General features: G+C 41.9%; 1 protein-coding gene across 6 annotated transcripts in view; it reads left to right on the forward strand.

Annotated features, from left to right (window-relative positions):
* The window catches only part of BTRC (beta-transducin repeat containing E3 ubiquitin protein ligase), a 127013-nt gene that overhangs the window by 96195 nt on the left and 13527 nt on the right, over positions 1-17291 (forward strand). For all 6 annotated transcript variants that reach the window (XM_064144529.1, XM_064144528.1, XM_064144531.1 and 3 more), the window contains 5 exons: positions 3340-3571; positions 9284-9470; positions 14785-14881; positions 15712-15849; positions 16324-16442. In XM_064144529.1, coding sequence (XP_064000599.1) covers positions 3340-3571; positions 9284-9470; positions 14785-14881; positions 15712-15849; positions 16324-16442 — 773 coding nt within the window. The remainder of the gene's footprint in view (positions 1-3339; positions 3572-9283; positions 9471-14784; positions 14882-15711; positions 15850-16323; positions 16443-17291) is intronic.

Raw genomic sequence — 17291 nt, forward strand, 5'->3', positions numbered from 1 at the left:
GGCCACACCTTGAGTACTGTGTCCAGTTCTGGACCCCTCAGTTCAGGAGAGATGTTGAGGTGCTGGAGCATGTCCAGAGAAGGGCAACAAAGCTGGTGAGGGGCCTGGAGCATAAGCCCTAGGAGGAGAGGCTGAGGGAGCTGGGGTTGTTTAGCCTGGAGAAGAGGAGGCTCAGGGGTGATCTTATTACTGTCTACAACTACCTGAAGGGACATTGTAGCCAGGTGGGGGGGTGGCCTCTTCTCCCAGGCAACCAGCAATAGAACAAGGGGACACAGTCTCAAGTTGTGCCAAGGAAAGCATAGGCTGGATGTTAGGAGGAAGTTCTTCCCAGAGAGAGTGATTGGCATTGGAATGGGCTGCCCAGGGAGGTGGTGAAGGCACCGTCCCTGGAGGTGTTCAGGCAAAGACTGGATGAGGCACTTAGTGCCATGGTCTAGTTGACTGGCTAGGGCTGGGTGCTAGGTTGGACTGGATGATCTTGGAGGTCTCTTCCAACCTGCTTGATTCTATGATGATCACCTTGTGCTGGATCTATCTGCAGATAGTTACTCAGTGTGCAGAAGATTTGTTTGCATGCCTTTTAATGCCGTTGTATAACTTGAAGAGAACCATAACATCACATTGAATATTGTCACCATGGGATTGGCTGGGCTCACTATGGATACCTCTAGGCTTGTCCTTGCTCCTTTGGATGGGAAACCAGAGTAGGCAAAGGTGCAAACTAGGTGTCCAGTTGTCATTATCTGAATGCAGCTAAAGAATGTGCATGAGTCTGAAAAATGTGATGGTCTCCATTCCACTCATAGAGACATAACTGTATTTGGAATATACATACATATATATATATATATATATATAAATTGGACTGTAACATGTGTAGTGCATCTCTTAGCAGATCTACCATATAAACCTGGAGTTTGATTTCCAGAGCTGTTAAAAGTGTTGGTCTATGAACTCTTTAATATAGTCATTCTTTCCACCCAGAAGGACTGTATTCACTTGGGATCCAGGAAAACTGGCTTGTTTTGCCCCATCTAAACCATCTGTTTGTACACACATAAGCCATTACTTGTTTTTGCAGATGTTGTAACTTCTGTTAGTTACCCTACACTGATGTTTTAGAGGTGATTGGGGAGCTTGAGGCTGCTGAGAGAAGGGTGTTCAGGAGGCAAGGGAAGTCCAGAACGTGGTGCCACCCCCTAAACCGAGTTGTGCCTTTTGTGATCTTTGCGCATCAGCCGTCAGCTCTGCTCCAGCTTAGCATATTAGTCAGACTTCACAGCCTCTTAAATTAAAAGCCAGAGGTACAGGTTTTTTAAAAAATGCTTTGTAGAGTCTGTCTGTTAGGAGATGCACAGAGAAAAAAAAATAAAAGGAAAAAAACAGGAATGGAACAAGATCAAGCCTGTAGAGTGCAGCAACTCTTTGCTGTCTTAATCCAGCATTTTCTCAGGGGCGTCTGTTTTGCAAGCAGCTTAACTGCAGCAAAAATGACCAGAATCCTATAAGACCAATGCTCACTGCAGTCTATTGGTAATCATTTTTTGCCATACTCTTGCCCCCTTGGACTTTTCTAGGAAAAGTCCAGCCTTTTACATCCAGGACATCATGCCCACAGTCCCTTTAGAGATTTCTGTATCTAAAAGAGTTGGTGCAAGATAATTTCTTGCCTGCTGCCCAGTACTGGCTCTATGACTTGCAGTCAGTGCTGTCTGTGTGATGACTAAATGAAAGTGTAGCTCAGTCACAGCCCTTGTCTTGCATAGTCTTACTGAACACAGAGAGGAATTCACAGAGACGTGGGGGTAATGGTAAAGTTGAAAACATTGAGCTGCAGAAGTTCTCTGTTTAGCTTAAGTCAAACTATAATTCAGAAATAGGAGAAACTGCTCCTTAAATGACATCTAATTGCTGTCTTTTTTACCAGAAGACAGTCTGTCCAGCTCTGCTGGGAATGCTGTAAAGAGCATTTAGGTGAATTTTCTCTAGAAAATGAAATGTGCATGGCTATTAGTTCAGTAGATTTTCAAATTGAGAGGGTTTTGGTGTTCCAAAGTCAGGATTGCATTGAGGTTTGGGGGAGTATTGTAGTACAGGAATTACTCCTGAGAAATATGAAACTCCTGCATTCCAAACACAGCTTTGGTAACTAGATTTTGTGGTCTCTAAATATCCCAGTGTTTTAACCCTGGCTGAAAAAAAAAGACTTTGTTGTTGTTTTTTCCTTTTCCTTTAAGACTAGTTAATCCATGCATTTTTTTTAGGTCACTGGATATCTTTGCAGAGAGATTTAAGTGTTATTTTTTACACTTAATAAAGCCTCTTGGTAAGGCTGGTGCCTGGAATTAACATCGTTCAACAGAAATACAGCATCTCTACATTAAAGGTTTTTGTATCTGTAGTTTGTTTTTAATTATTTGATCATTAATAAAGACCCTCTAAATATTTATTTATTTATTTTAAATAAAAGCACTGTAATAATACTAACTGTTCCTATAGTGCTGTCTGGTGTTAAACCATTCCAGTGATAGAGAGGGAAAAAAAATCATGTTTTCATCATTTAATACAAACTATTTGACCAGTATGGGAAGAAATAATTTCTCAGCAAACAGTTCATCTTGGAGAATAGCTGTCCTTGCAATGCAAAATGTGCACTTCCAGTTAAATCATTTAGAAAGCAGAAAATGTATTTTGCTATCAAGTCGTAAATTGAAATGTCAGTGTTTTGTTTCATCTCTGAAACTTCTTTGAGCTGAGCCCTTCTGACAAGATATTAACAATGCTCAGAAAGTTGAAAATCTTTTAACTATGTGGAAAAAAAAGTACATGCCAAATAACAGGTTGTGTTTAGCTGGCTTTGCTCTCAAGGTATGGTTTTATAATCAAAAAAGGTATGATCAGCATTTTTCTCATCCATTTCATCATTCCCTATGACTTTTAGCAGCAGACTATGCTTAAGGGGAAAAAAAAACCAGAATACAAATGCAATTTTCTGTTGGTGCTTTGGAGTAACTGCAAACTGCAAATTAGGAATCCAAATACACTTTACTGTCTGCATGGTGTAAGTAAAATTGTGTTTATGTTAGATTGCCACTCAAAGTTTCCTGTCTGACCAGAGTCCTTTGTGTGCATGAGCCAGTGCGTTGTCTTGCAGGGGGTACAGCTTCTAGAGCCCACCTTCATGTGACAGCACTACATGGGATATGTGGTCTCATCCAACTTCATGTATCAGAGTGCTTTTTTCCTTCTATATTCTTCCCCCTAAAACATTGTGTAACCACCTGAGCTTCTTGTCATATGTGTGATTCAGATTGTTTCTCTCCTTCCTATTTCCAGACAAAACTTGCCAATGGCACTTCCAGTATGATTGTGCCCAAGCAAAGAAAACTGTCTGCGAGCTATGAGAAGGAGAAGGAACTCTGTGTCAAGTATTTTGAACAGTGGTCTGAGTCTGACCAGGTGGAGTTCGTGGAGCACCTCATCTCCCAGATGTGTCACTACCAGCACGGGCATATAAATTCATACCTCAAGCCCATGTTACAGCGGGACTTTATCACTGCGCTGCCAGGTATTTCTGCAGGCAGAGGAACCTTATTCCTCTGTCTTGTCTTTCAGGAAACTATTCCTTTCTGGCCTACCCTGCTAGAGAGGTCTCTTTTAGGGTCAGTTTTTGAAACAGAAGATAGCTTTTGGATGAAAAGCTCTATACATTGTTATGAAATGTAGTGATAAAGTTTATTTTGTATTTCTACTGTCTCTCAAGGCATGATCTAGTACCACCATGGTTTGTCTAGGAGTACATGGTAGTTCATATAGGTATCAAGGAGAGTCATCACAAGCCACAAGGCAAGTAGTTGTACTCATAATGCCCACAATGATGCATGAGTAATGAAAAATTTTGTCCCTATCTTATAGATGAGAAAACTGAGGCAGTGGGAGATAAAACATATACAGCAAAAGAGTTTCAGAACCTAACAAATTCCTGGCTCTTAAGTATTTTTTTCAGACCATTAGATCATACATCTGTAGACAGATAATTCATAAATTGGCATTCCCATAGCATGAGTCCTTAGTTTGAGATGGATCTGAGCAAGAAGTGCTACACAGGTGCTGTCCCTAAATGGCTAACTGAAGAAAAAAAATTCTTGCCAATAGCTTGTTCTGTGAATACCTTTGAACTGCTAAACAGTTTGTCCAATCCAGTCATTTAATCATTCTTCAGAAGGGATTCCCCAACATGAAATTCAAGTTGCAGAGTTGAAAGACAGGAGGAAAAAAAAAAAAAAGGATGTTAAACTGTGAACTTCACAAAGTGTAAGAGCACTGCAGGAGTTTTGCTGTGAAGTTAAATATTGGATTTTTAAGCTTATTGTGCCCAGTAATCAAATGGCTGTTGTAGCATTAAAAAAAAAATCTTAGTTATGCTAAGCACCTGCTTTATGTTAGCTTTTAGTAGTCCAGGGACAATAATCTCATGTACTTAGAGCAGCATTGTAACTTGTGGAGCTGTTTCATTTCAGAAGAACTGAGAGTATTTTGAAAGTGCATTTGTTTCCCCTCTTCTAAGGTATGCACCTGAGACATCCCACCCACCTTGCATATCTTTACTGTGATGGTTTGGGTGTTCCCTGCCCCCACACACTTTAGAAACCACCCAGACTAGGCTCAGCCGGCTCTGGAAATATGAATGAAGCTATTTATTTGCAGCTAGCACAATATACAAGCAGCTATTTACAGTATCTACAGTTATATACAGAAATAGACCAGGTAAAAGGTAATACAGAAACACAACTCCCCTCCCAGAAACCTGAATCTCCAGGAGGGGCTCCCAACCGCCCCTTCACCTTCCCCCTGCCCCTCTCAAGCTTACCCCAGTCCCAAGGAAGAATGGAGGTTCGGCCAGGGGGTTAGGAAGCAAAGTGGATTAGTCCCAGATGGAGGGTGAGGTTAGAGAGTAAGATGTAGCTCAGCCAGCAGCCCCAGCGAGAGTGATTATCTACGTTTTTATTTCTTGTTCCTATACTTCTCAGCAGGCCTATGAGGGAAGTAGACATCACCATTGTTTTCTTTCCACAGCCTGTAATCTAGTTCTTCTCACCAAAACATTCTAGCAAGGCTCAAACTAGCACAACTGCATACACAGTTTTTCCAGATCTTTCTCCACAAAACTCCATCAAAGCAAGCTCACACATTAGGAAGAAATTGTTCACCATGAGGATGGTGAGACACTGGAGCAGGTTGCTTAGCACCACCCCTGGAAGTTTTTTCAGTCCAGGCTGTGTGGGGCTCTGAGCAACCTGATCTAGTGTGAGGTGTCCCTGCCTATAGCAGGGGGGTTGGAACTGGATTATCCTTGAGGTCACTTTCAGGCGTGACAGTTCTATAATTCTGTGATTAATATTTACTTGATTTCATCCTACAGGCCCTTTCCTGAGAATTTTGGGCAAATGTTACACTCATTTTTCAGAGGCATTCAAAATTTCCTAGCTATAGCATATTTATTAGTGGTCTTCCCACAGTTACCCAGGAAGCAGCTAGTTCTACTGTCACAGAATGCAGAACAGATAGGAGTTAGGCAGCTAATGTGTATGTGAGTAGTTGTGTGAACTGTGTGCTTAAATAATGTATGTCCATCAATATGCATATTTTCAATGTGCTAATGTCCTAGTGAATATAGCTCTAAGGGAGAAAATTAATGGCCAGGAATTACACTGGCACAGATTCTGCGGTCTGTGCAGGATGTCCTGACTATAGATGGGTTTCTAATGAAAGGAATAGGAAAGGAGAAGGTAAGAACCTGCCTAGGAATGAATGAAGAACCCAAATTTTTCAATTAGGTCACATAGTAATAAAATAATACCACTATTGTGGTAGGTTAAGAACTTGCCCCCCCTCCACTGCTGAAATTTACCAGCTTGTAAGTAAGATGAAGCTATGTTTACAGCAAAGCACAATTTACAAGCCTAGATACACACTATATTAACAATTATTTGCAATCATATACAAATTAGAAATAATACAGAAATCCATACTACCTCCCAGACAAATAAAGCTGCCCAGAAGGGCTCAAAGCCACCCTCTCTTTCTCCCTCTACTTTCCCAGACAGACAAACAAAATAACCAGCAACTCTTACGTTGTTTTCCATTAGCCAAGATTGTTAGAAAATATATTAGAGCAGAGTGAGGAGGAAGCAAACAGATCCAGCATCCCAGACCAGTATGAGACAAATTGTTGACATTTTGGCTTTTTATCCCCCTCAGCAAACCAGTGAATAATACAGACTTCATTATTATTTTCCTTTTGCAACCAATGATCTAATTTCTCTCATTAAAATATTCCAGTTAGCCTCAAACCAGCACAACTGTTTAAGTAATTTTTAGCTTTCTGAAATTTGCAAGTCTTCAATATTCTGGTTTCATTTTTACTTCTTCATTCTCTCTCCTTTTCTCCCCCTCAAGTGAATAAGACAGTAAAGCTACTTCAAAATCATGAGGCATCTTATCTTTGTCCTCCTAGCACTGTCCCAAAGAATGACTTGAAGTAAAGGTATCTTTAGAGCACATTTTACTCATCTAAAGTAAAATTGGCTCAGATTATTTTCCCAGTGCTTTGACCAGAATTAAGGTTGTTTGAAGAATGCAGCTTAACTGTGTACTTAACAAACTTTGTTCTGTTCCTGAAAAAGAAGATCTCTGCTTAGCATTTCCAAACTATTTAACATTTTTTACAGGGAAAGTAATTTTTCTAAGGGTTTCATTTGTGAAATAGCTGAAGCATTCTTGTTGGTGTGAAGGGCTAACCATGTTTCACATCAATTTAGACAAAAATTTAGTGAGCAGAGATTTCTTTCTTTTAAGGAAGCAGTGCTTTGCTGGATGTATGTCTCTGTGAATTGTTCTGTTCCTAAGAAATTAAATAATTGTTCTGATCCTCAGAAATTAAATAATAAAATTCTGCAAGGCCAGAATAGTTCTACCTACTCCATATACCATAGACGTGAGAATAAGAGGCCAAAACATTATTCCTTCTCTGCAAATGGTCTAGGATCAGTGACAAAGGATGATTTACAGTCATGGAAGTAGTTACAACACATCATTGCAGCAAGATCTAAAGGGCAGCTACTGGTGATCCAGAAGGAGCAGGTAGGTCAGATATAGACTTGTAGGTGAAAATTATTGTGCCCAGTTTATGCAGAGTAGTCCTCTTTTCTAAAGACATTGGTTGTCCCCCATATGAAGTAGCTTCTCACTATGACATTGTTGACATAAAGCCATCAGTATGCATACTACACAGATGGGCACCTGAAGCTGTCCCTGCGGGTCTGTAAGTGATGCACAAATACCTGTTCTCCCCCAGTGGAGAGAGCTTCAGCATGCAGATGTCAGGTTGGAGAAGCAGAGGCACACGATGTCCATGTCTGCCCTACCAAAATGCAGGACTCCTGCAAATTCCACTTTGTGTTCATTGAAACACTGCACCTTTCTTTCTACAAATTGCTGTGGAGTCAATTTACAAACACTGGCTTTTGGGGTTTTTAAGGTTTTTATGTAGTGCCTGTGTATTATCTTTTCAGATTAAATACATAATAAAGGCTGCTGATGCTTTTATTTTGCAGGTTGACATCTAATTTTGCATCTATAAAGATAAGAAATGTCAGACCTCTTTCTGCACTCTCTGGTGGTGCATGGTATCATTAACATGTACTTTTTCTACCTCTGAATAGAAGCATAAAACACTGGGCAGGATGTCTCACCCAAAGTATATTAAGATGTTTGAAAGGAGGGAGAGGCAAAGTGCTGCATTTGCTCTTTTTCATGCACTGGGAGATAATTTTGAGGTCTTTCAGTTAGTGAAAATGAAGGTTGGACCTTTTGTGTCTCATGAACCCTAAGTGGAACCAACTGATTGCACCCAGCTTGGGCTTGCAGAGGTATGAGCACATGACTGTGAAAATGCTCTTGCTGCTTTTTCTTTCTGTGCCACAAGCAAGGCCTGGGCTTTCACAGAATCATAGAATCACAGAATGTCAGGGGCTGGAAGGGACCTCAAAAGATCATCCAATCCAACCCCCCTCCAGAGCAGGATCACCTATACCAGATCACACAGAAACATGTCTAGGTGGGTTTTGAATATCTTCAGAGAGGGAGATATTCAGCCTGAGGCTATTGTTTTAAAAGCAGGAAAAGATGTAAATAACTCTATCCCAAATGTGAACAGGAGGGAAAGATGCATGTAATATCAATCTGCCATGCTTCCTTTTTGGTTGATCTGAACGTTATGCCTGAGAAACAGTGGGGTCTAAACTGCAACTTTCACAAAGCCTCTGAAATTTGACCTGTGAAGTGAGATCATCTCCCGATTATGCGTTTCACTTGTGAATTAAACAGCTTCCAGGAGAAGCTGCATCTTTGCAACATCTCATGTAAAAGGCATCTTATTTTGCTGGTGATTAAATCCAAGTTGTTAAGGACACATGTTTACTGAATACATCCATGCAATTAAGAAATGTAGCATAACCTTCTTCCCTGGCCATAGCTACGCGGACGTTGCATTGCCTTGCTTGGTGCTAACCAGGCAATTGCTTTACATTTCTCTCCAGCCACGTTGCAACAAAGCCAGGTATGGTATCTACACTGCAAAATCCTTGTGAGTTATACCATTTTGGTGCATATTTTTCCCTCCACCCACCAAAATAAACAAAGCTACTAAACCTGCTGACTTTCCCTTTACGCAGCCTCTCCTTCCTTCTCAACTTCCTATGCATCTGCATATCTTTCCCTCCCCCATGTCTAAAGGTACCACAACCCTTCAGGGCACACATTGGGAATATATATTTTTTTCTTCATTACGTTTAAAAGCTACTGCTTTAGCAAAAACAGCTTTTGAGCCGTTGGAACATGAGAACAGCTGTAGCAGTGAGATGAGAAATGGTCCTAATATAGAGAGATTTTGGGGGCTGCGTTGCTGAGTTGGAAATGCCATCCATAGAATATCCCCCTAGTGCTAAAACCCAGCGAAATAGATTGGAATGACTTCTTGGATTCTTTATTATTTTTAATGACTTGTTGTGTTATATCCAAAGGAAGTTGGAGAACACTGTTCACTCCTGAACTTAGCTGCAAATGCTCTTCTGTGCATTTGGTCCAGCTCTCCATGCAGAAGAGGAGATGGAAAGAGAGAGTGTCTTTGTACCAACAAGGAGAGTTGTTTTAAACTCTCTCTGTCTCCCCATCAAATAATTATTTATTTTACTTTATTTTTTGTTTCTTCCCCCCCCAGCTCGGGGATTGGATCACATTGCTGAGAACATTCTGTCCTACCTGGATGCCAAATCGTTGTGTGCTGCTGAGCTGGTGTGCAAGGAGTGGTACCGGGTGACGTCAGATGGCATGCTGTGGAAGAAGCTCATCGAGAGAATGGTCAGGACAGACTCCCTGTGGAGGGGATTGTCAGAGAGGAGAGGATGGTGAGGAAACTACATCTTCACCTCTTTTTGCCCCCACTCAGGACAGTAGGTGCTGTATGTATCAAACTGTATTTGAAGAGGGTTATTTAGCACCCTGAGGCATGGTGTTGGTTCCAGACGTAACAGTTGCTTTCATCAATTCAAGGACTGGGAAGTTAGGGCATTGTTTGGCTCTGGAGGCAATAGGGGGGCTCTTTCCTTACCTTTCTCATCTGATCATGCGCTTATCCCACTGTGACAAGTGAGATATACAGACTGAGATTTTTACACCCAGCTGTCATTTGGTTCAAATTAAGAAGCTGTGTACACCCCAGGAGAACACTAAACTAGTCAGCAGTTCAGAGCAGAAGAGCTTTTTCAGGGGTGGCAGTGGGACAGCATGTGCTATGAATTAGTTGTTTCCTGATAGGTCTGTTTGTTTTCCTCAGCAGATTTTCACTATTAGATATCTGTTTAATTTTCAAACTGGAAGCTGAGGGTAGGTACCACAGAGAATAGGGGACTTTAGAAATGCAGATAGATTAGTTAATAATCATCTGGAATAGCCTTACTACAGTGTGGGTCTCACTCAAGTTTGAAGCTGCTCTGTTAACATTTCATTAGAACTTTCTCTCTCAGGGGTATGTCCTTCAATACATAATTTTATTTTCCAAGGGTGTCCCTAGGATGCTGGCAGAAAGGAGGCTGGGTATGAATATTTCATAAACAAGATAAAAGTGACAGATCAGGCATTTTGGTTGCTATTAAAAAGAAAAAGACACAGAGATGAAAACAAAGACTCCTGTTTTATGGTTAATTTTGTTATATTGTTTGTCTCAGAAAGTAAAGCCAAGTAAATCAGAATTATGAAACTTTCTTTAACAGTAGCTTTATCTTTATAAGTAGTGGAAAAGAAACACAAGTATGGCAGTGATAACTTCTTCATTTCTTTTACTGCATTGTTCTCCTCGGGACTTCTATTTTTGCTCCATATTGTTGAGGTCACAGTAAGTCAGAGGAGGAGCCCTGAGAGGTTATTTAGTCCCTCCTGTTTCCCAGAGGCAGACTTTGGTTTCTTTTAAGTCATCCCAGATTATTGTCTGCCTTGTTCTTAAAAACCTTCACTGATAGAAATTACCTAGGTCTTACCTGAGCAAGGAATTCCACTGTTTCTCTAACTTTAATGTTAGAAGGATTTTCCTAAAATCTAGGCCATCCTAGCTACAGTTTGGCATGTTCTATTGAGCTTAGGCAGGCACAGAGGACAGTTCCTTGTTGTCCTTTTTGTAGTAATCTTTTCCATGTTGGAAGATGATCACATTTCTTATATTTTGGATGTACTAGGCAACATCTTGTGTTGTCATGTAATATTGTCATTCTTGATTTTCTCTGTTTAAACCCTCCCCAGTTGTTCTACTCTCTTCTTGGAGAGCTGGGTGTATTCTGCTGAAGCATCACCAGAGACTGATGGTGTGGGAAGCATTGATTTGCATGCCACACTGGGGACTCTCCACTTTATGCTTTCCAGTAGAACTCGTCCTCTTTCTTTTAATAGTGGTATAATACTGTTATAAAATTAATTACACTTTCTTAGCCTTTGTTCTTCATTTTGCATATTGTTACTCAGTGCTGAATGTGGCACTTGTCCTTATTGAGCTAGATTCTGCTTACTGTTAGGTGTTTCTCTGTTTTGTCGGGAGCATTGTGAGTTTAAATTCGTACTCCACCAAAGTGCTTATAGCTTCTCTCAGCTTTAGTAACACTGGCTAGGCAATAAATGCACTCCCTTTTCCATTCTTTCTAATTAATGGAAATGCTTAATAACACCTAGGACAGACTCCATAAAGGATACCAGTTGCTATCCTATTTGGCAGTGCACCATCAGTAGACTGTGCTCTCCAGCCATTTGTGTGTCCACCCTTGAGCTCTTTTATCACAGTATCACAGTATTATTAGGATTGGAAGAGACCTCACAGATCATCAAGTCCAACCCTTTACCACAGAGCTCAAGGCTAGACCATGGCACCAAGTGCCACGTCCAATCCTGCCTTGAACAGCCCCAGGGACAGTGACTCCACCACCTCCCCGGGCAGCCCATTCCAGTGTCCAATCACTCTCTCAGTGAAGAACTTTCTCCTCACCTCAAGCCTAAATCTCCCCTGGTGTAGCTTGAGGCTGTGTCCTCTTGTTCTGGCGCTGGCCACCTGAGAGAAGAGAGCAACCTCCTCCTGGCCACAACCACCCCTCAGGTAGTTGTAGACAGCAATAAGGTCACCCCTGAGCCTCCTCTTCTCCAGGCTAAACAATCCCAGCTCCCTCAGCCTCTCCTCGTAGGGCTGTGCTCAAGGCCTCTCACCAGCCTTGTCGCCCTTCTCTGGACACGCTCAAGCATCTCAGTGTCCCTCCTAAACTGGGGGGCCCAGAACTGGACACAGTACTCAAGGTGTGGTCTAACCAGTGCAGAGTACAGGGGCAGAATGACCTCCCTGCTCCTGCTGACCACACCATTCCTGATGCAGGCCAGGATGCCATTGGCTCTCTTGGCCACCTGGGCACACTGCTGGCTCATGTTCAGGCGGGTATCGATCAGCACCCCCAGATCCCTCTCTGTCTGGCTGCTCTCAAGCCACTCCGACCCCAGCCTGTATCTCTGCATGGGGTTGTTGTGGCCAAAGTGCAGCACCCTGCACTTGGAGCTATTGAACCCCATCCCATTGGACTCTGCCCATCTGTCCAGGCGGTCAAGGTCCCGCTGCAGAGCCCTTCTGCCCTCCAACCCAGCCACATCTGCCCCCAGCTTAGTGTCATCTGCAAATTTGCTGATGACTGACTCCATGCCCTCATCCAGGTCATCTGTGAAGATGTTAAAGAGGATGGGGCCCAGCACTGATCCCTGAGGGACACCACTAGTGACTGCTAAGTAACAAGAGTAGCCCATGAGAAGAAATCAGGTCGATTTGACACCGTATATTCTGGCTGATCAGTGTTCCCTGTTTGTCACCTTGTCATCTAGGTACTCATCTGATTTACTCTTAGTGCACTAGAGCGGTGCTTTGAAACTGCAAAACTGTCAAAGTTGAGTTAAAGAATTTGCTATTTCCTTGGTGGACCTTCTTCCTTTTCTCTAAATTTAAGAGCTACATTCATCTTTTTCCTGTTCTATGGAACTATACCTATTCTTTTACAGCTCGTCAGAGATCGTAGCTGATAGTTCTTAAGCGACTGCCTCTGGATTTTAGAAGTAACATTAGCACCGATTACAGGTCATGCAGGTACATGGTATTTCTCAAAACCAGTTGCAGAATCCTGCTTCTCATCTCAGTTGCAGAATCCTGCTTCTCTCTCACACCCTGTTACTGCACCTCCTTCTTCAGGTTTACGCTTTGTCTTGGAGGTTGCTTTTGACACAACAGGAGCAAGCTGTGCTCTGTCTTTCAGATCACCTTTTCATTAGCTCTAGAAGATACAGCTGCATGCATGATGGGGTGGTTGGGAGTGGCAGACGAGGTAGATAATTTACTTGCATCTCAACCATATAGAGCTTTATAGCTCCTAGTCAGTGCTAACACTGTGCATGACACAAGGAGGTGGCTAACTGAGCAGTTCAGAATAATAGGTGACTGGTGTTATCTGTTTGCATATGGGCTGCCTGATTTCAGCATTTGCAGCTTGTGATTTACAACAGAAACACCCATTTCTACATCAGGGTAGCCTTCACTGACAGCTTGTGTGGGAGTAGTAGTAAGGGGTATACAAATTTAGAGAAACAAAATACAGAAGCCCAAAATCTCGATGTGATTGTGTCTATCTGAATATTTGATTGAATTGGGCAATCATCAAAGCCTGCAAACAATAGTTCCTTTTATCCCAGAGCCACAGCACAAGGGCCACGGGGATGCCATGGAAATTCCAAGCAATCCTTTCACTGGACTTTAAACAACTAACTCTACATGCAGCAAGGCAGCAACAAGACCTTGTATTAGGTCAGCTAGTGAAGTTGGAAACCGTAGGCAGGTTCTCAGACACATAGATTTGTGCACAGATGGTTGTAGACCTCTCTCAGGTCTTCCAGGATGAGTCCTAGGTACTCTGTGTATCTCCAAAGCATGTTTTGTCTCCCTGGATCAATAATTTTAATTTTCTTGTAGGCACTTTCAGACTGGATTGCAGTAAATAGGAATTATCTAGTTAGTCGTTTTCCTGCATCTGTATGTTGCTTCTTCAGGTCCCCATGAGAGTGGCTGCTGGTCACTATATTTGAAGATTCAAATCATTGCTCTGTCCAAAGTTGAAATGTCCTTTTCTCTCCAGTTGTATTTTATTTAAAGAGTTATCAGAAGTTCTTTTCCTGAGCATTTATTATTTGTTTTGTTCACTCTTGCTATGCCTTGTAATCTAAACATTTTGGCTCATTGTTGTGGTTTCCCTACTTCTAGTACCTCATGGCAAGTAGTGTGTGGTCTCTCGAATGAGTTTCAAGGTATACTGTATGGAAAGGACAAGAAAGAAATGCACAGGGAAGTATTGAACAATTAATTATGCTATAATGGAGCAAGGGAGGGAGAAGTGAAGAGCCGGCCTAGTGTAAACTCTCTGCCTCTGATGCCAGGATTACACTCGGAGGCATTTGTGCCTCTCTCCATTTTGCAAGGCATGTTGCCAGGCAGAGCAGCAGTTAGCACGCCCATGGTGGGGTTTAGTAGCTTCCACACCGTGTCTGGTGCCTTCTTAACTTCAGGATGAGGAATTAAAGTTTTTTTACACAGCAGGTAGCTATTGCCATTTACGGATTTTTTTGGTAGCAGAAACCCAGCTTGGGATATGAGTATTCCAAAGCAGTGTTGAAATGAGGGAGGCGCCACAGATGAAGTGTTGCTAACCAAAATACAGCAGTAACAGTACAATGTCCATGAGCCAAAACTGATTCCATTCATGCTAATGCAGCTAAAAGCTGGCCCTGGATGCACGGTGAGGCTAAGGGTTCTTTGCCTTCTTTCATTTCATTTTACACTTTATTTTAAAGGTGACCTCTGATACGGGTGTGTGTATTGCAGGCATTAGCCACTCTCACCTCCTAATGACTTAATTGGGCTCATGTCCATTATATGTAGTGTAATTCCTTTCCCTGGGTGACTAAGCACAGATTCTTTGTGAGTATTTCAGTGTAAAAAGGAAGGGCAAAAAAAAAGAACCACCCCATCTTGCTGAGTAAATTGAAGGGGAATGTGTCTGTGCTTTTCAGCAGTGGTTGCTCATTTGTGAATTGCAAGGCAGACTTTTCTCCAGAACACTGAAATGTAGTTTGTGTTCAGTGGCACTGTTCTTTATCTTCCAGGGGACAATATCTATTTAAAAATAAACCTCCTGATGGGTCTGCACCACCTAACTCCTTCTACAGAGCACTTTACCCCAAAATTATACAGGACATAGAGGTAAGAAAAAGCTTCCAGCTGTAGTGGTGTTTGGTTAGTTGTTTGAGTCTCCCTGATTTATTCATCCTGAGAAAAACTTTTTTCTGATTAAGTCTTTTGTTAAATTTGATGTGTCTGTGTCCAGAGTTTGTAGATCTAGGATAGTTGTATAAGGTCCCAGGCTTCACTGCTTCTTTAGACAGAGGATGAGTTGGATCGTTCAGTGAACTCTTTGCATGTAGTCTGTATCTTGGATGTCAGATGTCACAGCAGCACTGTACCACCTTGACTTTATGTTTCACTGCACTTGGCTCCACCCAATGCAGATGAGACCTAATGAGATGTTACTGGGAGTTACCAGGAACTGAGCCAGGGAGGAAAATCATTGCTAAAACCTGCGTTCCAAAGACTAGGTAAACAGAAAAGTAGCTGAGTGTGGTTGCTTTGTATCTAGTGTGAGCAAAATGTCATGTTCTGCCAGCTCCCTGGTGGCAAGAGCAGTGCTCTGGCACCGTGGTGACAAGATTGTATGAATGTTTAGCTAGACCTCAACTGAGACTTTCTCTTCAGTTGTGTAGTTTTTGAGTCACAGAGGGTTAAAAAAAGGGAAGTTTTTAGGTCACTTCTCCCTCACTTTTCCAGGTAACAGCCATGATATGTTTTACAGGCTTTTGTCTGTTTGATTTGGTTTATTACATGTGTCACTTCTTCTAGAATGTAGTTATGTCATTATATGGGCCTGAGTGCAAGAAAAAGCACGAATACAGATATCTGCTGTCTCCTCAAAAAAAAAGAGGAGATAGTTCTGTGCTTTGTTTTTACTTATCTTGTCTTCTTTGTCTCTCCTCAAGACAATAGAGTCAAACTGGCGGTGTGGGAGGCACAGTTTACAGAGGATCCACTGCCGAAGTGAGACAAGCAAAGGGGTTTATTGTTTACAGTATGATGATCAGAAGATAGTAAGTGGCCTACGAGACAATACTATTAAGGTGAGAACACTCCAGAATGGCATACAAATGGCATGCAGTGTCCATGCCATAAATAATAATGCCTTGATTTCAGTACCACCTACTCAATCTCCCATTAGTAACCTAGCCTTCTCCTTCCCCCACCTCACACCTGCACAGCATGTGTGCCTCTTATCTAGCAAAAGAGACCCCATTTTCTTAAAAACACTTTGCTAGCAGAGTTTTTGTTCATCAGTAATTACAGGCAATGTAATTAGTATGCCACATACCCAGATGAGAAGAGTATAAACCAATATTTGTAGTAAAGCCAGTCATATCAAATATGTTAATGTATGGCACCAAAGAGCCCGCAGAAGACTCCTCAGGTGCCACTAAAGATGTTCTAGCTGCACTGTGGATAATGTGTTGTAGTGAAAAACAGCCCAGTCAAACCAGTAGGTGCTGAAAGATGAAAACCTTACTGAGCTGTCGTGTTTTGAATGTTTGCTCTCTTAGATCTGGGACAAGACTACATTGGAATGCAAGCGGATTCTCACCGGGCACACGGGTTCTGTCCTGTGCCTCCAGTACGATGAACGCGTGATCATTACTGGATCTTCAGACTCAACGGTCAGGTGTGTGCTCGTGATTTGGAACTTTGTGTTTGCCTCTAAATTTTTAGCCTTGCAAGCTGCAGAAATGATCTTCTCTTAGATGTGTGCAGCAAAATAGATTCCATTGATTAGTTCAGAGTATTTGCTCAGGAGCACACTGTCCTTGTTTATCAGATGTCCATGCAGGTGGCTGTCCAGGAGAAGTGGGAACCTAAGCAAAGGCCAGTCAAGGTCATGATATCTTAGGAAGGGCATCTGGCATCTCATCAAGGCTTTGCATGTCTTGACACTCTGAGTTACTTTTAAAAAGTTGACAGAAATTCTCAAAGCAAGTTTAGCGGTTTAGTCGACCATCGTCAGGTAATTTTAAGAAAGGATGTATGACTAGATCTCCTGGGACTTTTAATTACATTTCAGCTTGATGCTTCTTTTCATTCAGTCTTTCTAACCTTAACTTTCCTTTCAGTCTCCAGCAAAAGGCTGGACACCACAAGTCAGCTCTTGTGGTGCATGTTGTGCAGACCTGAAGTCCTCTAGACATATTACAGGATCCTAGAGAGTCTAAGACCTGCAGTGTAAATACAGATGCATATGAATTAGTGGATGAAAATATGAACTTGGATGTGAAGGAGTTGTTATATATTGTCTTCTTGTCAAGTGATGCCCATACAGTGAAGTAACAGGCAACAAAAAGCCGTGGCAGTGGCATTTTCTGAAGCTATTAGCTGTGACTGCAAGCTTCTCATTGTTATCAATCTGCTCATGTGTAAACTGCCAGTGTTAAGCTAATAACTCTTAGGTTTACTTTCTGACCTGTAATGCATGCAATCTTGTGGTGCTGCTAGATTTTGGGGTCTTGTCATAGAATCA

The sequence above is a fragment of the Pogoniulus pusillus genome, chromosome 6 (assembly GCF_015220805.1).
Source record: "Pogoniulus pusillus isolate bPogPus1 chromosome 6, bPogPus1.pri, whole genome shotgun sequence".
Lineage (NCBI taxonomy): Eukaryota > Metazoa > Chordata > Aves > Piciformes > Lybiidae > Pogoniulus > Pogoniulus pusillus.